We start from the raw sequence: 27,431 nt of genomic DNA on the forward strand, positions 1-27,431 counted from the left end.
ATATCAATGATATTTTGGGCTTTTTGGGATCAAAAGGTTTGAAAACTCTGGATTAAAGTAATGCCAGCAGAAAGAAGAAAAGCAACTTACCATGTCTATTAAAGATTTTTTGCAATAAAGTGCAATACTGCATAATTTACTATAAGACCAGGAACATTCGTTAAAATGTAAACAGGGTAAAATGTAAACGGGGTCAGTTTTGATTTCATGTGGTGGACTAACCTGACAACACACAAAGGTCTTGTTAAGTCATGTAGTACGCTGATGTCTGGAGAAAATCATTAGTATCTCCATAGAGTCTGCGTTGAGAGGGAAAAAAAATGGCATTGAAACAGGTCAGACAGGTTATGGAATGGAGGGCTGCGTGGGAGGAGAGGAGTGGATTTCGGCCCCTCAATGAGCATAATCAATGGTGAGCACAGACTGTCTCTATGCATCGCTCCGGGGAAAGTTGTTGTACAACCCTGTGCCTCAAATGAACATTAAAAATTTAATCCTTCATGGCTCCCTCAATATTTAATGAATCAGCTGCTAATTGGAGACAGATAAAAGCTTTCTTAACTGGGTTAAGCGTTTCACATTAAAACATTTTAAGAGTAGGAAAAGATACTTTGGAAAACCGACAAGCAGAGCACAGAGCCTACATCAGATCTTTAGACTTTTGCCCATTCTACTGTAGTCGCGGTTTGGTTTTTTCTGTCGAATCTGTGATTGATTGGTTCTCCTTTGCTGAAAGATCTTGTATAGAGCCTTTCTAGGGACAGAGAGCGGAGCGAGATTAAACATTGTTAGTGAAAAGAATGGATTTAGGGTTTGTAAATGTGCTTCACAGTGCAAGGCCCTCCCACATCTCCTAGCCATTTGTGTGCGAGAGAGTGTTTTTTTGAAGAGATAAGACCTCATGGAAAATGTTACATTGTTAAAAGAGAGATTGTGATTGTGGCATTAAATGGACTGAAAATGGAATTGTACCACTTGACCTCAGTTTCCAGGGGTGCGAGAGTGGGAGGATAATCCTCTACACAACACCCCTCCATTAGTTCATCATATGGACTGCTCCATCATCAGACAGGCAACAAAGCCATCTGTGAAGGGATTACTACCTCTATACACACTTTCTCTCTTGCGCTTTTTCTTTCCGGGGTTAATGTCTTTCTCCCTCTCTGTCACATTCCCTTCACCTATTCATCTTCTTATTTTTTTCTCTCCTCATTCATTACCTCATTCTTTTGTGTCACTGCTCTGTCTCTGTCTTTCCCAGAGGATAATTTTATTGCTTAGAGGTTGCTCTTTCATAGCTCATAGTATCAGCTTTATCTCTGAGATTTCTTCTACAGTGTCTTTGGGGAAATACAAATGAGATAATTATTGATGTACAGTAAGGAGATTAGTCAGATACTTTGTAATCTTTGAGTTCTGAAACTTTCAGACTTGTGTGTAGGCAAAGCTGACAGTGTGGTCTCATTAATAATCATATATTCGCAGGTAAAGTGCAGTTCTAGCATATTTTCATAGATTCTGACATTTACATTATTAACATATTGACAGTGTGTAAACTGTAAGCATTTTTACCCTTGAATAGCTTTAGGGGCATGCAAATGTTTTTGAAATGTTTAGATTGAATTTCTATATTTAAATAAATGGTTAAATATGTGCAGTCTCATCACATTTATTTAACACATTACTTGATCTGACATTATAATGGTTTCATGCTTTGCTATTTACAACTCCATTACAAGGGTAGCATTACTTTACCCAACCTAAACTTTAAAACGGTTAAATCAATGCCGATAATCGTCACCGAATCATTTAAATTTGACTTTGTTTGTCAAGAGAAAATATCTATATGCTACATGCATGGTCTCATAGGAAATAGGTGCCCCTAAGTATGTTTCTGCAAAACTGAAAATGTACAAAACGCTTTAGTTTCCATTTTTTATTTTCCAGTTTTCATATGTATAGGTTTGCACGTTCAGTAGGTTTGCTCGGTAGTTCATGCAGTGAGAGGTGAAGTGTTCCAGTACGAATACCATGAAAATACCGTTCGACAAAATAGTTTAAACCTGCATATTAGGAAGCTAAAATGCATGGTTGCGTCAGCGAATGTGTTTTATATAAGCTTCGCATTAGGGAAGACTAACGGGTAGGTTTGGTGTTGGGTTTGTTGTATAGGTTATTTCCAATATAATAAAGTAAAAAGCTTTTTACTATATATATATATATATATATATATGTATATGTATATGTATATGTATATGTATGTAATTACATAGATATTATCTAATTTAAAGAGTTTCTAAAGATTTCTTGTAAAATATTACATCTCAAATGCTGTCACTACATTCAAAATTGTATGTTTCAGTGCATATGAGAAATGTGTAAATGCGGGGATACTATCCACTGTTATGTTAATGTAATCAGGCAGAATCTCTTGGAGACTGTGTTCACTCTGAAAACATTATTTGGAGAAGCTCTCGTTGTTTAAGCAGAATTTTTTTTTATTATTTTGTTATTTAATTACATTTTTGTTTCTTTCCATCGCTTCTTGTGTGTAAGGCATTTAATTTACACAGGCATCCCTTGAAACTTCTTAATTTGACTTTCGGTGTTATTTAGCTGAACCTGCCATCTTCACGATGAAAACCTCCTTCTCTTGTTTCACTCATATTTAATTTTCGGTTTCAAAGGTGCGTCTCTGGCATGTCTTCAAAGCCCTGGCATGATACTGTGCTGTGTGTGGAAAGCGTAATTACAGTTTTAAGATTACTCCGATGATGGTTCTGAACCAAGAGGGGAGGAGGTGGTATTACAGTGAATGGCAGAGACAAGCATTGCGCTTTACATCATCTGTTAACATCAGCGCCCCTTGTAAAACACGACGTTTATGATGATGACAGTGATTGTTTTTTTTTTTTAGCTGCTGTTCTCTTTCGTTGCATGAATTGAGGCTATACAGGATTAGGTTTTTCGATGTCTTCCAATTTATTGGAAAAACTCCTTTTCTCTCTTTTTCTTGCTTAGCCGTCTCTTGTTTCCCATCCTCGTGAAGGTTGGATAAGCATTTGTTTCTAAAAGAACAATGTAGGTAATTGGCAGGCCTTATATGTGAATCATGAAAAATAGATAGCCAGGAAACACAATGAAGAAAAGTAAACAGACAGAGATGAGAACATGCGTTTGTTTTTATAGACTAGATGAATCATTGTCATCCTCGCTGATGTCTCATTAATGGGCCCAGACGCTATCTGCGCACTTCCTTGGTAGAATTTTGCAAAAACGCTGTAAAATGGTGGACCCACGCACTTCCGATCTGCCACTGCAAAGATGTGCGTATACTAAACAGGCCACCGAGCACTTTATCCACAAACTTTAAAAAGAATCAGAGTTGGTTAATTCCCCCGTGCCTCGGTTCGAACATGAAAACGGAGAGCTGAGAGAAAGCTAGAGAACACATGAAAAGTGAGTTGGGAGTTATCCTTTCTCCCTGTGCCCTCCCCTCCTTCTCTTCCAAACAAAGGGAAGGTTATTTTTAGTGACGTTCATTTTTAATCATCTGAGTGTTTGGAGCTTGATGAGTCTTTTCATGTTGGGCTGAGGAGTCAGCGGCCTCTGGGTCCATCAGCTCCCTGGAGCTACTCGACCGGACCACAACAGTAGACCACCCAGTAGACACATTTTGTGCAAGAAGTAAACGATACGCTACTGGCCGATAGATTATTTGCCAATAAATTGGGAAAATTACACAATTATTTTCAGTATTGCACCATTTTGTTGTAATGGGCCTGTAAGACCTAGTCTCTTGAGTCAGAGAAAAGTAGTTCAGTTTTGAAAAATGGGGTTTTGAGAAAACAATTTTTAAAACGTATTTAGCAAGTACATCAAAAAAATTGATCAAAAACAAAAGTAAAGGTTTACAAAAACAAGCTGTTTCAAAAAAATGCTGTTTCTTTTTAACCTTCTATTCATTGAAAAATCTTGAAAAAGTATATCATTTCAGTTCATCAGAACAACATTAAGATGCATAATTGGTTTCAACTTTGATTAAAAAAAAAAACAGAATATTACTGGGCACCAAACTTCAGCTTTTTCATCACAGGTAAAAAATGCATTTTAAACTATTAAAATAGAAAACAGTCATTTTAAATTGTACATTTTTAAATTGTACAAAATTTCACAATATTATAATTTTTATTGTATTTTTGTTCAAACAAATGTAATAATAGGAGTTGACCAGATTGCATTTATGTTGTATTTTTTTATTATCTGCTACATTTTGAAAGGGGTCAAATTCTGCTGCCGTATCAGCCATAGCAAGCCGCTGATTGTTTACCGTTATCGCCCCCAAAAGTTCAATAGTTTTAGGCTTTTGTTTTTGTGTTTGCATATGTGTGAGTCACTGTGCGTTTGTGGCATGCGGTTCTCGGCCGTGTGGTAAGTGGGTTTCAGTCCGTCAGAGTTCAGGAATGTGTAAGTTATCTCCAGCCCTTAGCTAATTAAATAGCACTGATAAGAACATGAAACAACACTCTCCGAGCCCTTAGGATAATCTGTGTGCACTCAACAGGTCTTGATGACCGTAAACTCCACACACACACACACTTTTAAATGACGAAATGCCTTCTATTGTTTTTTAATTAAAGTCCAATACTGTAGTCTAGACCAGCATGGAATCAGATTTCTATATGTTCACCCCGTCATTCGTGAAATTGTACAAATTGCCACCCGTTGCGCATTAAACGTTTTACTCCGTTATGCCTCAGATAAGAGTGTAACGCACTTAGTTCCGCTTAGCACATTTACCATTTTAAATCCGTTCACATTTGCACAATTTTCCCTTTGAAAAAGTGCAGAAAATAAGATTCAGTCCACACATTCAGTTTAAGGTTCAGTTGGTACACACTAATCCAGACCCTAAAAGAAAACCTTTTTGAACTTTATTATTTACTGCTTTTTTTTTTTTGTTTTAAAAGTTTTACTTTTAAGGACATTCATGGTTTATGGGATGCTCACACACACACACACACACACATACACACATTTCTTAGAAAACCAAGAAAAGAGAGGAAATATCCCTAGTTTTGTGCAATTACTACAATTGTAATAAAATAGTCCCATTATATAAACTCTCAATAGAGGTCATTTTCCACATTGCTGCAGTGAGGTGAAGTGTAATCGGTGGTTTGAGTTTGTTTGAGTTTCAGCTCCATCAGCCTTGTGTTGCTTGAGTGTGGCATGAGAAAACTTTAATACCCATGATTCTGCAGTGGTGAATCGATAATGAATATGAGCCTTGTGAATTCTGATCCTGCTCTGTGACATTTACATTTAAAGTGCTTAATCACTGATTTGCGAGGGTTTATGTCTAGGATGCCGGGCTGTTTTTTGTTTTTTTGTTTTTTTTCCACGTAAGACTGCCTGTCCCAAATTTCCACCAAATGAAGATAAACGTCAGTATTTCATGCCACATATTTCATACATAAAAAGATCAGTTTCAGATGGCGGGGTATTAAAATTCAGAGTTCACGGAGCTCGCGGGAAAGAGCATTCACAATACATATGTAGGCATTTTTCACTTTGATTGTGTGTTTACTTCAGTGCAAAAGGAGGTCTGATTTATCTCGAATTTAACCAAAAATCACATTTTCCATGAATAAATATGTTTGCATAATCCACCAACACCAAACCGAGAGGAAATTTAGCATTGTCAGGCCTGATAACCACTGCAAAGAACACAAAATATTTGCGTTTTCGCTGGAGCCGCTAACAGACAAAGACTGTCAGTTCTTTCAACAAGCAAAGCTGTTTTTTTCCTGCGGAGGGAAGAGAAATGCATTCAGCTCGTCAACTGGTGATCACATCACAGAGCAATTTTGACATGTTCAAAAGCCTTTGAAAAATCAGTGTAGCGTAGTCAGAAACAGATGCAGCATGTTACGTTTGCTTCCATCAGTAAATTGTATTATGCTGAGATTTGATTTTTGTCCTTTGTTATTCTGGGGTGGTCTTGGTAACGGCCGCCTTGCTTCGTATGTCTCAGCAGGGGCCTGACAGCTCTCTGATAGAAATGTCTTCCGTTTGGACTGAAGGAAAACAGTTGGGATCTGCAGGGTGGCAGGATTTGAGGTTAACGTATCCATTAGCTTGAGCTTAAAGGAAACACAAGTAAGATGAAATGCACCCCTGTCTTCTGTTGTGAAATTCAGGGGGCCATTTTCTGACTACATGTAGTTCACCAAGAAGTCATAATTTAGTATTTCATGACCACTTTATACACTCTCTCCGACCCTTTTAACACCGACAGCAGTTTACAGCAGCTAGAAATCATTCATTTACAATGAGAGTTGGCGATTTGAGGCAGCGTGAGCTTTTTTTAGATGGCATGTCAAGTAAAAAGTACATCGTCTTTAAAAAATGCATCTAGAGATGCCTAAATTTGAATGCAGGGACCCGTCCTGTTTGAACAGCTCCTTCAAGCTTGAATTTCTAATGAATACGATTCATATTTTATTAAATCATGCTGACTTGTTAAATGAACAGCCCTTGTTTATCTGTACTTGTGAGTGGTTGTGTACTCGTGGTTTTCAAATGTAATACAGGGTCAGTTTCAGATTGATCCATTTTTGTAGCTCAGTACATTTATATTGTTTATTAGACATTTGAATGCATTCATTTTAACAAATAGCGGTATAAAATTGTACATTTTATGGTGTATATAATTCATATTAATTTGTATTGTTACCACGTCAGCCGGCTGATATTAGAATATTTTTATTTATTCATTTTCAGTAGATGTGTAATTTGTTTTTGCTCATTTCCCTTTTTACATTTATACTGCTGTTTTAAATACTATCAAAGTCTTATTTAAAATGACATTTAACAGCACTAATAATTGAATCACTAAATTGTTAAATGTAATCTTTCATGTAATTTACTCTTGAGCATTTTAAGATTTCCTTCTCTTTAATTTAAGCATAATAGTGTAAAACTTCATTACAAGCCATTTATCAGTATTGTCTTTTTTGCCTTTGCATCTCTAATTTCTATCATTATGCACTGACAATATCCTCATCTGCGTTTGTCAACAACATAATACACTTAGAAAGATAATGCATGAATTTGAAATTATGATTTTCATCTCCATCTTCTTTTTTTTTGTGACATTATCTTGCTGAAAACAAACTTTGTAAAGCCCAGCGTGAGCTCATGGGAAGATGTTGTGTTGATGCGAGTGAAGTGGAGGTTTGTTGATGAGGGAAAGGGGAATAACAGAGTCTGGATTCAAAGCTTCCGACGGCCTTAGAAACTCAAGGGCGGCCCAAAGTCACTCCATCTCTGCAGTGCAAGTGTGAAGGAGCCCTGGGATTCCAACCCGCCAATGAGAAGCATCAAACCAGCACAGAAACCCGCAACGCCTCAGCATGTAATCAGGTCGACCACCTCTAACCTATCTAAACAGCGTGGGATGAGTTCACTAACCAAACACAATCCGGTTTAACCAGGAAAGGATGCCAGATTGCCCTCCTGTGTCTTCGATCAGAAACAATTAAGTAAATATATAAGAGACGAAAGGATTAAACAAGTCTGTATAAATACCTAAACATACAGACAGTCTGATGGACCCCGTTCATCTTATATGGTCAGAGAGTGTGTGTGTGGTCATCATAATTCACAGCCTCTGGTAAATTGCTTGGTTCGATGAGCAGCACAATGTAAACACTGAAGGCCTCGTGTGTGTTTTTCACCAAACAGTGTTGAGTGAGTTTTTGTTTTGATAAATTAAAGCGTCTGATTATCAGATTGTGATATTTGCCCTCAGTGGGATCCCACATGTTAGTAGCTAATGAAAAGGCAGAGATCACATTGAGTTTTGTTGCATCTTTGACGGACGGCTGAGTGAGGCCTAAACTCGGTGTGTTAATGGATATGTGTTGATCCACAGATCAGGTGCTTTTGCTCTCACGTGATTTTTTTTGTTGGTTTTTTTTTCCTAACTAGGAAGCTTTTTTTTGTATCTGTCTGTCTGTGCAAAGGTTGTCTTACAAACTGTGGCGTAGTTAATTGGAGTTTTGCATGGATGTCTCAGCCTGATGGAAATGTCAAGCTTTGTACACTTAGAGGAGAGAGGGGTCTGCAAAATACCTTTATCTGCAGTGGGGTTATTTTTGAGGTAAATTTTCCACTTCAGAACAAGACTCTGTCTCTGAATAGAGCTAAAATGTCACCCTGCTTAATGCTAGAGCTTTCTTTTCTCAAGAGGATGAAGGTATATAGCTTTTAAGTGCTGTGTTTCAGCTTTGGCCTTGGTTGGACTGAGAATGTACTGTAAAATACTGATTAATTGTTTCTTATGCTCAGTTGCATTTTTATGAAAGTGTTCATATATTTGGATATGCGCTTGTCACCTACACTTTTTAGTTTTCTATCAAGGTCTTTGTTTTATGTCGATTACTTGGTTTTATACCAAGTTTGATTTATTTATTTTATTTTGGAATCTTATTGAGCCTCACAGAATCCTTACTGCATTTTTTGTTTAACTTTAAAAATCCATCCAAAATAAACATTTTGTTTCAGATCCATATTCTGTGGGACACTAAATATGAAAAATGAGGAATTTTTTTGTTATGCTCATTTACATTTTTATGAAAGCATTATATATTTGGATATGCTCTCGCCACATACACTTTTTGGTTTCCTTTCAAGGTCTGCATTTTCTATTGATTAGTTGGTTTTATACCGAACTTTATTTATTTAGTTTAAAAAAAGTTTGTCATAAAGACTTTTAGTATTTGTCAGTGGGATTTTTCCAATAATTTGTTTGGAATATTTTCCAAAAAATTTACATTTAGTTTTAAATCCATATGACGGACATTATTTTAAAGTATAAAAAGTACTACGGATTGCCAAGCTCCACAATAGAAAAAAGTACCATAATTCTCCATTACTTTAGTAGGTTCATGGGTAACAGCGTTGTAATAGAATTGTCGTTCTTTTGAGCTCATTTTAAATGAATCTGTCCATTGTAAACAAACCAGGGGCTGCATTCCCAAAATATTCTGAAGAGTGAAATTCTTCCTAACAGCTAATTTTTATTTCCTAACTTCAGAATATAATAATGGCTGTTTTGTATATAACATTTCTTGAGGGGCCTTTCCCACAGAATGCGTTTTTCCTTTCCTCTGCTCTACTTTTCATACTGTTTGCAAACGAATATTATCTGCAAACGTTGCAAATAGACAGACTTTGAGGTTATTTTTATTTAAGTCGATTAGCAGGTCTTTGGCAGTATGAATTGGTCAAAAATTGCTCTTACGTTGGAACATTCTTTCTTGCCATTTCTTAAAGTCTTTAAGAAGTTTTTCTTGAATTCAGCCCCTGGTCTGAATGTTTAATTCAGGTATGAAAATGATCAAGTTCTCAAGTTCATTGACTCAATGATCCGGACACAGCAGTTAACATCTTGCTGAAGGGATGAATAATGACTTTGAAATTTCATTCAGTTTCTCACATAAAGCAGTTGTATGACCTCAGAAGACTTTGAATTGAGTGCACAAGTAGTATGTTTTATGATACTTTTAGTGTCCTTTTTGCAGCTTGATAGTCTCCATTTATCACAATTCAAGTAGGCTTTTATTATGATTTCAACAATATACGGTGAAATGAGACAACGCTTCTCCAGAACCAACATGCAATGCAGAAAAACATAAATTAAAATAACACTATAGATAACATCAGACCAGTATGATTCTTTTGTTTTCACAGAGCAGAGTCATACAGGTTTGCCTTTGACTCGTCCCCACAATCGAAGCAATTTCGGGTTTTACTGTTGTAGGCAAAGCGTTATCGCCACATATGCTCATTTTCATCGCATTGGCAAGCAAAACCACACATATGCCCTCTCACACACTCTCCTGAACCAAAGGGCATGTATGTTTACATTTGGAGTAAAAAAAAGTATGAACAAAAGGGCAGTTTCAGCTTCAGACAGGACTTGCGGTTTTATATGCACGTACACGCAAGCAAATATCAAACTGTCAATCTCAGTTTCCATGGAAACAATCATTCATTCTCATTTGTCTGTCACTCAGACTTCATCTCTCTTTCTCTGATTCTACAGGTTTGGAGATGAGAGGGGCTACATACTCTACCCTCAAATAGGAGATCGTTTGGACCTCGTTTGTCCTGCCACGAGTCCATCAGGGCCAAACTCTCCTCCTGAGTATGAGTATTATAAACTGTACCTGGTGTCCTCACGAGAGCAAGCCGACAGGTGTGAGGTGATGGGCGCCCCGAACCTGTTGCTCACCTGCGACAAACCCAACAGCGATATGAGGTTTACCATCAAGTTCCAGGAGTATTCGCCCAACCTGTGGGGTCACGAATTCAAGAACTTACGAGACTATTACATCATTGGTGAGTGTGTGTTTTAAACAATATCGCAATATAGTACTGTTTTGGGCGACAGCATTTATTTGTGGGAATATCCATATTTTTGATCTCTCCACTTAACTACGCAGAAGTTAGCATCATGTATTTAAGGCAGGTTCAAGCCTCGTAATGTTTTTTTCTTAAACTATGAGCCCACAGGCCAAACTCATCCCACATGTTGTGTTATCTTATGCCCACGTTATATATTACAAATAATTTATCCACTCATCCAACCCACGAATCAATTTTTTCAGACACACAGAAAAAGATTATTCTCACAGTTTAATTAGTTTGCTTCGTTTTAAGTAAAATCATGGCCATGTTGCACTAATTTCTTGATTGTAGTTTAATCATTTTAAGCACATTTAAATGAGGGAGCAAATGACTACAAAATACTCACAAAACAAGGGAAAGAGAAAATAATGTAGTCACAGTATCACTGAAATGTGGGAAAAGTGGCCACATATTAATGAGTTATGGGAGCAAATATCACATGCAATGGTTCGTAAAAATGTTTTTTGTAGGATTTTTATAGCACATGACCTTTCTCAAACTTTTTTGTAAAAGATTAACTACTGTGTACTTCCGTAAAAAATAGGTATAGTGTAGTAATTGTGTTCATTTTGTAACGCAAAACTATTTTCCTGCTATGAAGGTGGGATAGAGGTAAGATTAAGCACAGCTTAAAGGTGGGTTAAAGGGATAGTTCCCCCCAAAAGTGAAAATTTGAGATATGGGTGACTTTGTTTCTTCAGTAGAACGCCAACAAAGACTTTAAACTCAAAGTGATGCTGTCTGTTAGTCATATAGTGCAAGTCGATAGGCACACAATCTTTTAGAGTAAAAAAAATATGCTCAGATATATCCAAATCAAACCCTGTGGCTCGTGACGATACACTGATATCCTAAAACACCAAACGATCAGTTTGTGTGAGAAACTGAACAGTATATGTATAATACACCACTATATCCCGATCTATTCCCGCGTCTCTTACCATTCATTGACACTCCTAATTGAGGTTTATTTATTAATTTAATATAAATGTATACATTTAAGTACATAGTAGTTAAGGCCAACTTGATTTTATACTGTATGTATGAATTAATAGCTGCAAGTTAATATGAATTTGAGACCCCTGATTCATATTATTAAATATTAAAAATAGACTTTAAATCCCCAAAATTAAGATGAAAGAAAATAAAGTGATCATTTCCACTATAAAAACGTTAAAATGGACAAACATTTTTAGGGAATATTTGCTAATTACCCAAGTGCAATAATACCACACGACAGCCGCAGGGGTTCTGTCCCGTCAAATTTACCTCATAGTTTCTCCACCAAAAGATGAAACCATCGATAAAACGAAATATGTGTGCATGTTCCTGTTTGTTCCCTAGGGAAATCACTTTTAATTAACCTAAGTTGGCAGTTGTTAATTTCTACAATATGCCTGTAATGAGAAAGAGAAAGACGGAGCGTTGGGTGCTGTGCGGTTTTGCACACGCTTGTGATTATGTGGATCTTAATTGGCTGTAATGGGCCTGTGAGACTCAAGGGCATTTAAGAGCAGCTAGACACAACAGCCCGACCAATAGCAAACACACTCGAGCACATACACACCGTGCAATTCCCTGCCCAAATATCCACGTATCTGCACTGTCATAAATCACGGATGTAAACCGTTTATGTGTTTTAATATAGGATAAAAGCGCTGCTTATTAGTGTAGGTTTTTGTGGTTTCGTCCTGTTGTGTGAGGCTGCGAGTGATGCTTTTAGCTGGTGCTTGTTTCCCCTGTGATCTGCACTGTTTGAAGCTGAGATCTTCTCCCTGTTGAGTGTGTATCAGAGTGTATCAAACGCTCCGAGCTCTTTTGTCAAAACTTTGATCACTGGGCGCTAACTGAGTTCCCAAGGGAGCACTTTACCCTAAAAAGCGCTCAAAAAACCCACTGCATTAGAATCCCTCTCCAAAACCTCCCCTTTACCACCATATTCTCCAAAGCACATTCTCGCATAGTCAATAATTCACAATAGTTGGGTGAGTGCTTGCCTCGTTGCATGAGTGTGAGTTAATGGTAAAATTAAAAGTGTATTACCACAGACTTACATGTATGGTTTTGTTTGCCAGCGCTACAACTACTCGTTTCGACTTTGGAGTTTCAGAGTTTGTGTGTGTGTGTGTTTGTCACACTGGATTAGACTTGTGGTAAAGGGTTGTTAATTATTGAAAAGGTCTTGTTGGTTTATTTATCAAGGTTAAACTGAAATATTAGAGATGAACCTCACTCCCACCCCAACCGTGTGTGTGTGTGTGTGTGTGTGTGTGTACATATATATAACCACCCCTACCTTGATGTCACAGTGTGATACTGCAAACCAGTGGCACAATGCAGCAAAATGAGAGCACTCCTGTTATAATCATTATGAAAATACATTGTCTACAAGAGAGCAACATCATTTAAATTGAAATTTAAGACATAAATGTATATGTAGATTTAAGATTTTGATTAAACTATTTACATTTAGATTTTAAATTAAGATTAAAGGCCTCATGTGGTCCTTGCATTTTTGTTAGAAAAATAAATATCCATCTGAAATATGATAGTCTCGCGAGTTTGTTTACAAGAGCAGAGGTTTATATTGAAATTATATGCTTTTTTAATTTTTTTTTTACAAATCCCTAATACTCACTAATGATGTTTTGTTCTCTCTCAACGTTCGTCACTAATCACACTAAAAATATGGATGTTTTTCTAACAAAAGCACATGGATTCGCTACAGGATGTTTTATTATGGATGTGCGTGCTTTGTTCAACAGTCCAAAACATGTCAAATAAAGACACCTTCCTACTGCAATGACAGAGATTGGAAGAGCTAGGAATTTTTTTTTTTTAATATAACTCTGACTGGATTTGTTTGAAGAAAGTCATATACACCTAGAATGCCTCAAGGGTGAGTAAATCTAGCCTGATCTCACGGCAATTCATACATATTTTACAAGGTGGATCATTTGTACAAATTTCTGCTAAATCATATGTATTTTACGAGTTGGCAATTTGTATGAATTTGTACGAATGACCTACTCCTAACCCGCCCCTAAACTACCCTAAACACTAGGGTTTAGACAAATCGTACAGAATTGTACGAGTGAGGTTATACAGGTTTGTACAAATTATTCACTTCATAAAATATGTACAAATTGAGCATGAGACAAATTTGAGAGGTAAGTTTTACTTTTGGGTTAACTAACCCTTTAAAATTTTGTATTAGGGTTCTGATTTAAAATCACACATTTCTTTTTTTTTTTGTTTTTTTGGATTTAAGATTTTAATTTACGACTCAAATTTACAATTTGAATTAATATTTTTAAATGTAAGATTCAGATACATTTAGGTTTATCACTAGTTTATTCAGATTTAACATTTGCATTTAGATGTATGATTTAGATTGGCTTTAGATTTGTACTTGCATTTAGGGTTTAGATTTAAGACTATATTGAATTTGAACGCTTATTCTAATTACATTTAGATTTAACACATGATTTAGATTTAAGATTTACTAAAAAGATTTTATTTTTTGTATATTGATATTTAATTACAATTAAATAATAAGGTATTTTAAGGTGTCCTTTTTGCACATTACATGCAAATAACCCTAAGCCAAACCCTAACCATATAGTAAGCATGTGCTCAATTAATATCACTCAGTTGCTTAAATTGGTATGTTTTTGTTGTTAATGCTTGGATGCCATTTTGCAACCCACTACATTGCAGCTCCCCCGTACTTACTTGCATTGTAGAAATGTGAGCGGTTTTCCCAGCTCGTCCGCACACTTAACATGCCATAACATTTACGTATTTTAAGCGGCAACGTTTAGCATACCTTGCTGCACAGTTTGAAGCCATGTCAAAATTAAAACCGTATATTTAATTTCACACAGATGCCACTGCTCTCTGAGTTCCAAAGTTCAGTGTTTGTGGTTGTGTGTTTGTGTGTGTCTGCCATGCTGAGCCAGTGAGTTTGCCATCTGATGGCTATGAGTAGTGACAGGTCCCTCCCAAACTAGGTCAGCAATCAGAGCCCCGTGCCACACTACAGTTGGTGTGTAAACGTGTGTGTGTGTGTGTGTGTGTGTGTGTGTACCATGTGTGTGTGTCACAGCGTAGAGTCTGTGTTTATCCCTGTGAATGTGTCCGTTTGAATTTCCAGCTCTATTTCGATTTCTGCATGTCCCGGCTTGATCTGAGCGATCTGTGTGTGTGTGTGTGTGCTAATATTCTTCTGATAAAGATCACGCTGTAGGTCTCAGGTTAATGGGATATAGACGGTTTAACACAGTGATTCATTAACCTTCTGGCATCTGCAGCTGCGCTTAAAGTCATTAAGTGCACAAAAACGCACACATATACATAAAAACGCACAAACAAACCCACACCTGACTTTGAGTAAAAGTAGAACCTTTCAAAGTGAGTCCTACAAACACATGATCTTCGTAAAAGCCCCACGGACACTGTGGTTGGCGTTTATTTCATTTAATTTGATTTGTACATTATTAAACTTTCTACACAGCTAGATATAATGCACACAGTGGCATCCGACATAACCTAGCGCACACACACACACACACACACACAGCAGCAGGGGTGAATAAAGGCTCTTTTGATGGATGGACGTGTGAGCAGAGGGAGGGAGATTATGGTGTGAGGGATTGTGGGAATTCTCCTCACCAGCTGTTCACTGGAGACTGGGAGAGAGGAGATGAAGGGATTGAGGGACGGATGGAGAGAATGGAGTGAGAGAAAGAGAATGAGGAAATCGGATGGTTATGTAGGTGAAGGCTCTGAGGAGTAGAAATGGAAATAATATTGAATATAAACACACACTGGCTACACTCACATACCAGCACAATAAACAAAGTTACAGAGTTACTGTTCAGAAGTTTGGGGTTGGTAAGATTGTGTGTGTGTGTGTGTGTGTGTGTGTGTGTGTGTGTTTGAGAATCTTCATGAAGGCTGCATTTTATTCAATGTATATTATTTTTCAGCAGCAATTACTCCAGTTTTCATTATCACATGATCTTTTAAAAATCTGATTTGCTTTTCAAGGAAGATTACTTATTATTGTTATTATTATTATTAATGTTGAAAATAGTGGTGCTGCTTAATATTTTTTGTGAAAAACCATGATACATTTAAAACATTTTTAAATAGAACATTAGAAACCTCTTTACTTACAATTGACCATATCCTTGCTAAATGAAAGTATTAATTTCTCTCAAAAATAAAAATTACTGTACCCAAAACATTTGAACAGTTTAAGTCTTGACGTGAGTGACAACCAGCTTCTGTAACCAGTCTCAAATTTTTTTTTTATAAAATAAATAAAATTGTAGAAACTATCTTTGATATTTACTTCAATCGCTGTACTTAGAGGTGATATTTACAGCTATCATGAGAACAAAAGAGGAAACAAGAAAGCCTGACCTAGGTTATTTGTTCTCACAGATTCACTTTTGTGTGAACAGACTAATTTATAATTTAAAGTCATGCCTGTTTTGTAAATACAGTTGCCAATCCGAAACATGTCTGTATGAAAACAACTATTTAGATACAGAGCAAAGAAAGACTTCTAATTAGTCTTGTTTGGCTTGTTTTTTAGTGTAATTTTCAAGCAATTTAGAAAATAATAAATGAAAACAAGACAAATTTACTTCAGAAGCAACACTGCATAAGTTATTAATACTTGTTTTTGAGGAAAATGCACTGCACTGGCAGATGTTTTTAACTTGTTTATACTTATGCTACGTTCCACACAGCTTGAAACTCTGAATTTTCCCACCTCCTACTTAAAAATAATGACTGGAACAACACTCGAGAAGCATCATTTCCAGACTGCAGTACATTGTCTGAAAACAAGATGTTTCAAAAACATGTTATTCTTTAGGGCATATTGTTGTGGCCTAAATACAAGGTGAGTTTTAATGGCTTTTGACCTTAGCAGGACTGATTCTTGATGTAGGTTCTCTCGCGTTTGGTTGAGACTGAGTTTCACTGGGCCCTGTGTGTGTTGTCAGGTTCTATTTCCACATCCCATCCATTCCATCCCTCCCAGACCATTGACACACTTCTGAGAGGTGCTATTAGTCAACCTATTAAGATAATTACCTCAGAGGAAACGAGACAGAGACAGAGACAGCCCTCCTCCGACATACAGCGCCTTTGTATTTGTATTCATGGGTCCAATCCATTTGAATTTCCTCTTTATTGACCAGAAAACGAGATGGACGATGACTGAGAGTAGCCAGTGCTCTTAAAAAATCTCCATAAATGTAGTAGATACAATTTATGCCCTATATTCCAAGTCTGAAGCCATCGAAGGTTTTAAAAGACCTGCTATATTGTGCTCAAGGTGCTGTTTTAAATAAATTTTCATCATGACTGAATTACAAATGATATAAAACAACGTCTAAGTCTATGGATATCCTAGAAGCCATTGTTCTTTTAGTTATCATGAAGTACAAGATATATCAAACCAACCAGACATTGAGTAGAAAGCTTGTTCTTCAAAACTCTGAAGAAGGAGAGTTGTGAAAGGCCAACAGGGGCTTTGAAGAAGCCACAGAGTTCAATAACCAAGAATAAAATATAAAGTCAATCATATCAAGAGCTCTGGCCTACATGGGGTGGTGGTACAAAAGAAGCCATTACTCAGAAAGAACCATGTTGGGAGAGAAATTTTTTTTTTAATGCAGACCTAGGAAAGATATTGTGGTCAGATGAGACCAAGGCAGAGCTTTTGAACAGAATTCAAAGGTGCAGAGCTCACGCTGCCTACACCTTAAAACACCATACCTGCAGTGAAGTATGCTTGTGTAGCATCATGCTGTGGGCCATTTTTGACCAGCGGGGACTTGGCATCTTGTTAAAATGGAGTGAAGACTGCATTGTGCCAAAATACAGGGAAACACTGCAGGTGAACCTGAGCCAATGCTCAAAAACTCCAGCTCTGAGATCAGTGCCTCGATGTAATCTCGGAGAAGATGGAGTACGTATGCTAATGAAGATATATCCATTGTTTCTTTTTTAGAATATTTGTAGTATACAAAAACGTGACACTAAAATAACTAGATTTGCATTTCCAGAACAAAAAAATAATAACATTGCTTGCATATATATATATAATTTATTATATTTATAATATAGAGGTGCTTTGGCACTACGACATTCAAGCACGCACATGCTGTGAATAAAACACATGAATTGCCGTTTCAGATGGCTAAATGCAAGATAGAATACTCGTTTCAAATCACTATGCAAATACTGCATGACTACTCAGTTTTATTATTCCGCTAGTCTGGTATAAAAGTAGCCAACTGTTTGATGAATCGTAATGTATCTGATATAAAAGCATTTCTTCAATCATTTACGTCTTACAGTGTGACTTTTTGTCACACGATTGCTGAATTTATCTCTTAAATGACACTTTATTCCTTGTAATTGAACTTCATATTTTACATTTATGAATGTACATTTTAAAAAAATGCAACTGTTTTTCAAAATGTGTACTTTTTGTCTTAAATGTGAGTGTATATGGGTATGACATATCAATGTGTCCTATGGTGTGATAGAAAAATTTTGAGAAAAAAAACCCTTTAACATTAAGGATAAAGCACTATCGTGGTACTTGTAATAAAGATACATTTTTCTCATGTTATTTGTGTGTGCTTTTTTTTTTTTTTTGTTACACCATAGGACACAGTCCAATTTTTATTTCAACTATTCATATATAAAATGTAATTTACATCTAGCCGTTTAATTATTAGAAAAATAATGCATACTCAAGGTGGTGATGTGGCCACAATGTGATGTTATTTTCTAATAATTCAATGGACCAATGGAGTCAATTATGATGCTTAGTCTATGGTAACCACACCTCCAATGTTGTTCAGATGTATTTCAGGACATTTGTTAGGATTTTGTCCTTAAAATTCTACTAATTCTATAACATCATATAGCAATGGAGGCATAAACAGTTCATAATAAAGTCATTAGAGAGAGAGAGAGAGAAAGAGAGATCAGTGATGTGAAATTCCTTTGCCTTAGTTATAACATGGTTCAACAACAGTATCTCTTATAGTTAAAATGTAAGTTCATCTGTTTCTGTATAACTTCGCTTATTGACTTTGTGGCAAATCATAGAAGTAATTTGGAATTTTTTTTCTGATGTTTGCTATATTTATTGGCTTGGTCAGTGACTTTAAGGGTTTTGGTTCTTTTGCTGTTGTAGGTTGTAAGAATCCACATGAAATTGTTTCTGATAATACTGAAAACAATTGCACACCTTACTACATTTGTCAGCCAATCAGATTCAAGCATACAACAACATTCCAGCATCAGTACTCCAGTCTTCAGTGCCATGGCCCTTCAGAAATCATTCTAGTATACATACATTTCTGATTGTTCTCAACGGTTGTGTGCTTTGTGAAAACGTCATACTTTCTTTTTCAGGAAACTATGATGAAAGAACAGCATTTATTCAAAGTAGAACAAATGTAAAACTCTTTACTGTCACTTTTGATGAATTTAATGCAGCCTGGCGGTATAAAAGTATTCATTTCTTTAAAAAAAATCCTTCTGGCCACAAAGTTTTGAACAATAATGTATTTGAAAGTTTGTCAAGACCAAAAATAAAAGCTGATATTATCTACACAGAAACGTTTGAATGCCGTCGTAAGTAAAGCAGATTTTAAGCTGAATTAATCACAGACGTTTGTGGGGAAGCACTGTAATTAATTCCAAGCTGAAGTGCTTAATGTATATCTGATACTTATATAGGCACACGCACATCTTTCTAAAGACAGCAGAGTACAGAAACTGTCCCAGGTTGTTTTATCATGCATATGGAAAAGTTTCAAGGTTTCTTTTAGATATGTCTCATATTACACATTTTATACTAGTCAAATTGAGTGGAATGCCTAAAAACTGAATAAATTATCCACGTTCTTTTTTTTTTTTCCCCAAGGAGATTACAGGTTTTCCTCTGGTTTACGATGTTTAAAACAATTTCCACACATCAGCCAGATTTAGAGGAAATCTCAACCTTGAAAAAAGGTTTTCGGCAATAGGGATGATGCTTTCATTAATTATAAATACGCTTTCAGAACCGTGTTTGCTGTCAGCTGGCAATGAATAAGGACTGCTGCTGTCTAAAATATGCATATTTCATGACGTTAATGTATAGCACTTTAGTCCGCATCAAGCTGTGGGCAGATCCGTGGAGATCTGCGATGTCTACTGCGGTACCTCATCAGCGCAGAGTTCATAGAGTTTTTCTCTCTCGCTCTCCTTCTCCCGTCTCCCTCCTCTTTAACTGTCCCCCCCCCCACCTCCACGCTGCTTGCTGCGGGCTGACTCAGATGTCAGAGCGCGTTATTTCAGCAGGCTGATTCTCAATAATGTGTCTTTATCTGGGCTCTTTGTGGTACAGGGTTTTGGTGATGGGGCCGCATTGGGATTTGGATGAGGGAGGAGGAATCGCAGAGCAAAACGAGTTCTCGTTTTGTTAGTGCCTCTCCACACCTCTTCAAACATGCATCATATACTCACCTCCAACACGGGGACAGAGATTTCACACTGCTGAATATGCAGTTTGAGTTCGCTGTGTGGGTTTTTTTTGTCTGAAAGTGTGTATAAACGCGGCATTGATGTTAGACAGGTAGTGTGTGCGGGTTCTGCTGTTGTCTGTTTCTGATTGACAGGTGTGCTTGCGCTTTAAAAGCTGTTTAAAAGTGCGACAGTAGATCCGTTTTCTGCCTTGCTTTTCTCGTCCTCTTCTCTCCAGCTCCTCCAAACATTATTGACATGAACATGACCTAGAAAAACCTTTACCGTCTCACTCTTGTTTCGCTCAGATTGTTCCTCGGAGTCATTCCCGCTCTCGCTTCACTTCTCTGTACCTTGGAGAAACCTGTCAAGAACCTGTCCGGGTCTTGTCTGGCCTTCCATAAAAATAAAATAAAGAAATAACAAGTGGCATAAATAACAAAAAAATAATAATAATAATACTATGTTCAAGACCAGCAAGATTTTCAGCATAATTACAGTTTTTTGGAAAGTAAAAAAAGTGCAATGAATGAATCATCGTTCAAAATGAAATAATATTCAAAAGCCTTATTAAAGCAATGAGTATCTTTAGTTATGAAAATGTCACAATCCAAAAAAATAATATTATTTTATTTGGATTTTACAGCGAATTAAATATTACAGTGAATGATACTTTGTTAAAATCCCCCTCCCTAATAACAAATACTATATAGTTAATAGTAATATAGTATTATAAAAATAATAAAAATGCTTATTTTCTGTGTTCTTAACAAGAGTAACCCATTCTATACGAAATTTCGAATAAAACATATGAATGCATTATGGTGGTGAGAATTTGTAAAGCTTAATAGTCCTTCTTTCTTTTCATTATTAGGATAAAATATGACCTGTAGATGCTTCAACTGCCTCTGTCTGTCTCTCTCTCTCTCTCATCTTTTCCCTTATATTAAACTCTCTTAAATTAGACTGTGGCCTCTCACCTTTCTCATCCACTGTCCTTCACTCCCACATGCTGCTCTATCTTTTACTCATCTCATCTCAATCCCTATCTTTCTCTCTCTCTCTCTCTGTCTCTCTCTATTATATGTGCGCGTTTAGATGTATAATTCTTAATGTTGGCTCATGAAAATGCCCTGAAAGTACAAAACGCAGGGATTCGCTTGAATTTTTGACTAGTTCCTGTAGTTATTTAACCAGGTTTACAAGGCCCTTTACAGAAGATCTGCCACCTAAAAGTATCTCTCGTCTGATCCGCAGGAAGCAGCAGGCCTGGACAGCACAGTTAACCAGGAGCGAGTTATATCTTGTTTCATTAGTTGTGGCTGGATTTATTACTCTGGCTGTGAGTTTATGACCTTGTTAAAGAAATGGTTTGGTATTTTGCTGTTGTGATAGTAGAAGAGTCTGAGTTATGTCCCTGTCGCCGTTCAGTTCTGTGCACCGCAGGGGTCGCAGATTTGTGCGCTGTCTGGACATTTCTATACTGAGCTGCTGGACGGGTCAGTCATTAAAACAGGAGAGCCCAGTGTGTGTGCTTGTGTGTGTTTGTGTGTGTAGAGAGAGAGGATGTCAGACAGGATTAGCTGTTAATACCTGTCAATTGCTCACCAAAGATGACATTTAAGATTACAGCTGTGGGATTTTAGCCCTGTTTCCATAGGGACCGGTCTGTCACTCACGGTGTGTGTCAGGCAGTCACATGCTGCCTTCAAGACAAGCCGAAGTGACGGACGTCACCATGATGTTGTTATTACTGCTGAAGATGCTTGGGATTTTCTTTGAGCCTTGACTTGGAGGCGTTAATGAAAGAATCACAGCAGAAGAAAATTGGTATTGGTCATAATTAAACACCCCGTGAAATTTTTAGACAAGTGCAGTTTGTTTGTTTTTCTTTGTGACATTTCCTATTCAGCCATGAAGTTGGGAAGGAACATATTAAAGGGCTTTTTTAATAAATAGTCGATATGTTTTGTTTATATCATATTAGGTAGTATGTGGTAATAGGAAAATAAAAGTTTTTGTTTGCATAATATATGTATGTGTGCTATGTATATTTTTTATGTGTACACACATACACGTACATATATATTTATATATTTATATTAATATAGAAAAATATTTATGAAATATATTTATGTATTTAACATAAATTATATGAATATTAATATAGACATGTAAATAATTAATCACATTCAAAATAAATGCTAAATCATTTCTGTATTTGTAAGTATAAACTGTCCCGGAGTTTTTAAAAGCAGTCACATCCATTCAGTGACCAATCCTCAAATGGCTCACTTAAAGTGATAGTTCACCCAAAATTTAAATTATCATAATTTACTCTCCCCACGTGGGTCCACAACTGAATCACTGAAGATTTAAATTTAAAATCATACAATTAAAGTCAGTAGGGATCAGCGTTGTTTTGGATCCCACTGACTTTGATTATATGTCTAAAAACAATTGAAAATTCTTCAGAATATCATCTTTTGTGCTCCACAGAACAAAGAAAGGTTTGAAACAACATTAGTGTAAATAAAAGATGACAGAACCTTGATTTTGAGTGAGCTATCCTTTTTAAGCCATTCATCCAATCACTGCACAGCTCAGTGAAGCAATAGAACAACTGTTCCTCATAAACGCGCTCACTTAGTGCATCACATCTGCACAGCGGCAGATGAAAGAGACTTGTTTAACCACAATCCACTGCATGACAGGACTTTATGTGTTGCAGATCACAGCAGCAGGCCCAAAAACCAGAACATCTGAACTCTATTCCAAAGTTCATTGCATTCCCACAGTCAAAAGGTGAGGTATTAGGTCCATTATGAGTTTGACCTTTAGTAAATTTCATTTCATTCTTTTTTGTTTCTCGATTCCAAAATGTTGGGAATGAAAAAAAAAATCATCAAAGAGAATCAATAACCTCTTATATATCTCTTATATATCAACTGAAAAGCTGCAAAACCTAAAAACTAAAATATTGTTTTCTTGAAAAACATACCACAACAACTTTAAAAGGAGTTTATCTTTCAGCAAATCAGATGGGCAATATTGCATCGGCTAATTAACATTCATAAGGCAAAGTGAAAAGATTCCCGTACTTTCAAATCATTTGCTATGTCCCCATGTCACACTGAGCTACATTACAAAAGTGATTTCCCGAGGTGTCCTTGAACAGTCCCGCTCTGCTGTGGTTTGGTCGGAGATATTTTCTGTCATTGGAAGACCTCTTCTCTATGTAGGAATGTGTTCTCACATAATCTCTCACACACCCACAGTGTGTCTCATATTGCGTGCTGCCCCCTTTAGGCCTGCCCTGGCACAGCTGCAGGATAATGAGGTCATGGAGGCCCTCTTGCCAGCAGGAACTTGAGCTTACTTAGGGAAAATTACTCTGGGTTTGTGCAGCCCAAACAGATTGTGATAATTCCTAGTGGGCTGAAAAGGTTGACTTGGCCGCTGGCCTTATTTGTCGGGGGTTAAAACCATCTTTTCGAGCTGTTGTTGCTCCCATCGCTGGTCATCGTGGGTCAATCCCCTTTCTCAGGTGGGGGTTGTGTAGGGGGCAGGGGAATTTTGGAAGAGGGGCGGAGCGGGTCAGTATGTGGGTCGTTTCAAAATGTTCTTCGGACAGTTTTTTTCCTTCATCTCCGCTCCAGACATGCTTTTCTGTACATCACCGCAGATCATCGTCTCAATTACCGAAGTCATCCGTTGTTCTCTCTCGTCTGTGATTTTCGACTGCTCGGGAGAACATGTAGACTGTAAAGTCTGCACTGCAGTGTGTGTCATGTCTGCTTTTCATCTTCCTTTTAAACCCACGGCCTCTTGTCTACCACAACCATCATAAGAACCTTCCAGACTACTGTTTTTCTACGCCCACTCACCTTTCCGCTCACCCTCTTCCTCCTTTTTTTTTTTCTTCTCGTGGTTCCTTCTAGGGATGTTAGAAATGCAGGTACTTTGGTACCAAGTCAGTGATAAACTGCAGACTCTGTGTATTTATAGCTCAGTTTTAAAGCTGTTTTCAAATGTTTTTGTGAAATAAAAATGAATGAAATCAACCTGAAATCAACCTCAACCTGAATATATTTTCAGCATTTATTTAATCAATTGATTTTATTAATTTATTTGTATTTATATAATTTCTAGATGATTACTTCAACTTGATACTGCTGCTAGATATGTGAAAAAATTAATACTTAATTTCAAATCAAATACTTAATTAATTTCTATATTTGATGAGTTCATTTGCAAAAACAGATAACTCCCATTTTTAACAATGCTCAGAAATCGTGTTTATTCAATGTGGTTTCCAATTAAACTCAACCAAACCGCAGATGGATTTTTTTTCACTAGGTTAAAAAATAACCTAAAAAAAGTGTTTTTTGACTGTTTAAAAAAACTTGAGTTATTTTTGCAAATAAGCTCTTCCTTTGTTTTGTTTTTGGTTCTATTGCTTGTTATTTGTGTATAAAGAGTTTATTTTCAAAAACGGATAACTCTTTTAAATAGTTAACTAACTCTTTTAAACTATTTAAACAATAAATCGTGTATTTTACTATGTTTTTATTTTGTTTTGTTAGTTAGCTGATTTTTCCTAATTTGATCATTTACTCACGACTATGTCATTCAAGATGTTAATGTCTTTATTACTTCAGACAAAAAGATTTTTAAGGAATGAAGGAAAACATTGGATAGATTCTCAATATAGTGGTCTTCATTAGGGACCAACAGGTTAAAGGTGGTAGATTTAATGCAGCTTTAAAGAGCTCTACATGATCTAAGCTGAGGAAGGAGGTGTTATCTAGCAAAATGATCAGTCATTTTCTACAAAAAAAAAAATATATATATATATATAGCTTTTCAGAAGGGACATGTTTGTACCTAAAGGGTCAATTTTTGTACCTTAAAGATACATATCAGTACTTAAAGCGTACGTATTTGAACCTAATAGGTACAAAATCGTGCACCAGGGACAGCATATATGAATACTTTTTAACCACAAAAGCTCATCTTGCACTTACTCAACCGCTCGCCTTACATAATCATGTTGGAAAGGTCACGCATGACGTAGGCATAACTAAGGAAAATCGAACGTCCTTTACAAAAAAAGCGAAACAATGATGTTAGACGATATTGAACTTATAGGTAAAATGAGATGGGAATAGAATTTTTCTCACCACTGTACCTTTTTAAACCGGAGTACACAGATGAACTAACCACGCGTGACCTTTTCAATGTGATTACATAATGCGTGAAGTCACAGATGCGCATTGCAGAGCTAGTGCAAGACAAGCATTTGTGTTTAAAAAGTATGTACGCTTTTATTTATTTTTTTTTACGAAAATGACTAATCATTTCACTAGATAAGGGGATTGTGTAGAGCCCTTTAAAGCTGCACAGAAACTGTTATTTGGACCTTCAATCCATTGGCCAACACTAAGGTCCACTATATGGAGGAAAATCGTAAAATGTTTTCCTCAAAAACTTAAAAAAAATGTTTTTAATTTGAAGAAAGAAAGACATGAACTTCTTGAATGACAAGAGGGTGAGCAAATTATAAGGACATTTTTTTAATCTGGAAGTGACCTAATCCGTTAATTGACGAATATAAGATTTTCTTTGAATTTGTTAGTAATTAGATATTTATTTCGCTTTCCAAGTAAAGTGTTTTGTTCATTAGCATATTAGTCTTTGATGTGCTATCAAAATTGGCATCAGGAATCATGAAACCGTGACTACTGACATTTTGATGCCACGACAACCCTAGGTAACTCTCTGTTCCTCTCTCTGCTCATCAAGTTCAGCTTTTACACCTTTACTCAACATCTCTGCATCCCTAGAGGGAGAAAAGAGAGAGCGAGGGAGGTGAGGAACACAATGAGAGCCATTAGGTGATGAATCATTTTTTTCTACACCTCCAGTGTGTTGACTAATGACTGCCTTGAGCACTAAAAAGGTCATGTTTTTGGATTTGCTCCATGAGTGTGTGTTTGTTTGCATTTCTGTGTGCTTACATGTGAGGGGGTGAATCTTTTATATGTTGTGTGTATCCTCTGAAGATTATTCTTTATTTAAGTCAGTTTTTGGGTAAATGTAATATTTGGCTTTATTGTAAGAGGCTCTTTGGATGAAATCCAAGGGTTTCATCGGTGTTCTTGATTTTAACATAAATTTGTTGTAATGTTTTTGACCTTTATGAGGCGAATTGCAAAGTTTTGAAATTCATGAATTTTGAAGAAGTTTCCTGGGTTTAATTCAAGTTGAGCTCCGTGGCCAGCACCTGTGTCATGCTTTCGATTGCCACAGAAAATCATTGTGTAGTGCACTAATAATGGAGGTCTGTGGGGCAAGGCATTTTACCAGAATACATTACTATCTAACAGCAGCAACAAAAACATACAAAATATGTGTGTGTGTGTGTGTGTGTGTGTGTGTGTGTGTGTGTGTGTGTGTGTATTTGTATGTCCAATAATATTATCAATGCACTGTTTACATAAACATGAAGTGTGTGGTCAGAAAGATGTTTTTAATAATTAATGCTTCTATTCATCACTTGTATTCAATTTATCAAAAATATCACAATATTTCTGTTCCAAATAAATGCTGTTATTTTGAATTCTGTTAATTAAAGAATTCTGACAATGTACATAATGTTAAGCTCAAAAGCTTAAAATTGTAGAAAGATCGTTTTTACTAATTGGAGAAATTCTGCTGAAACCAACGCATTTAATTTATCAAAAAGTGATTTTAAAATCATTTCTAAAAACTGTTTAAAATAGATTAATAATCCAAATAAATACTGTCTATTTTGAATTCTGTTAATTAAAGAAATATTTTACAGACATTTTTTCTTTTCATGTAACAATTTTATAACGTCAAACTAAGTGCACTTCATTATTCAACCGCAAATGCATTGCCATAGCCTCAGTTCCTTTTTTCAAGCTTCACTAAAAAAATAAAAATATCCTACATCTCGAGCATCATTGCAAAACTTTCTTTGATGTTTGCTGGCAACCAGCGGCAAATACAGAGCCCAGCCTCAGTTCCTTGTTTTCAAGAACGTAGAAAAGCTATTGAATGTTTGCTGGCACCCCTCGTCGTCATGTGCTCCTGCCATAATGTTTTCCTAAGAACGTAATAATCGAGATATTTTGGATGGGGCAAGCGTGCAGATTAACTACAGTATGTCATTCAGGGGTTCAATAAAATATTGAATGGATCGAATACAAAGTGTTTCTGCAATGAAGAATTCAATATTGTCATCATGAACTGCCTTTATATTTGGAAAGGAAAATAAGTTTGAAGATGAAGCTCTTTGTGCCGCGGGGATGGAGCTCGAACATTGTTTGAATGCAGTATTCAGTGCCTGGATGCTGAGTTATTCAGACTTACATAGA

At 36.4% G+C, this 27,431-nt stretch overlaps 1 protein-coding gene across 1 annotated transcript in view; it reads left to right on the top strand.

Annotated features, from left to right (window-relative positions):
- efnb3a (ephrin-B3a) overlaps positions 1–27,431 on the top strand; it is a 38,224-nt gene that overhangs the window by 2,946 nt on the left and 7,847 nt on the right. The window contains exon 2 of the mRNA XM_043250876.1: positions 10,115–10,410. Coding sequence (XP_043106811.1) covers positions 10,115–10,410 — 296 coding nt within the window. The remainder of the gene's footprint in view (positions 1–10,114; positions 10,411–27,431) is intronic.

Source organism: Puntigrus tetrazona, chromosome 10, assembly GCF_018831695.1.
Source record: "Puntigrus tetrazona isolate hp1 chromosome 10, ASM1883169v1, whole genome shotgun sequence".
NCBI lineage: Eukaryota > Metazoa > Chordata > Actinopteri > Cypriniformes > Cyprinidae > Puntigrus > Puntigrus tetrazona.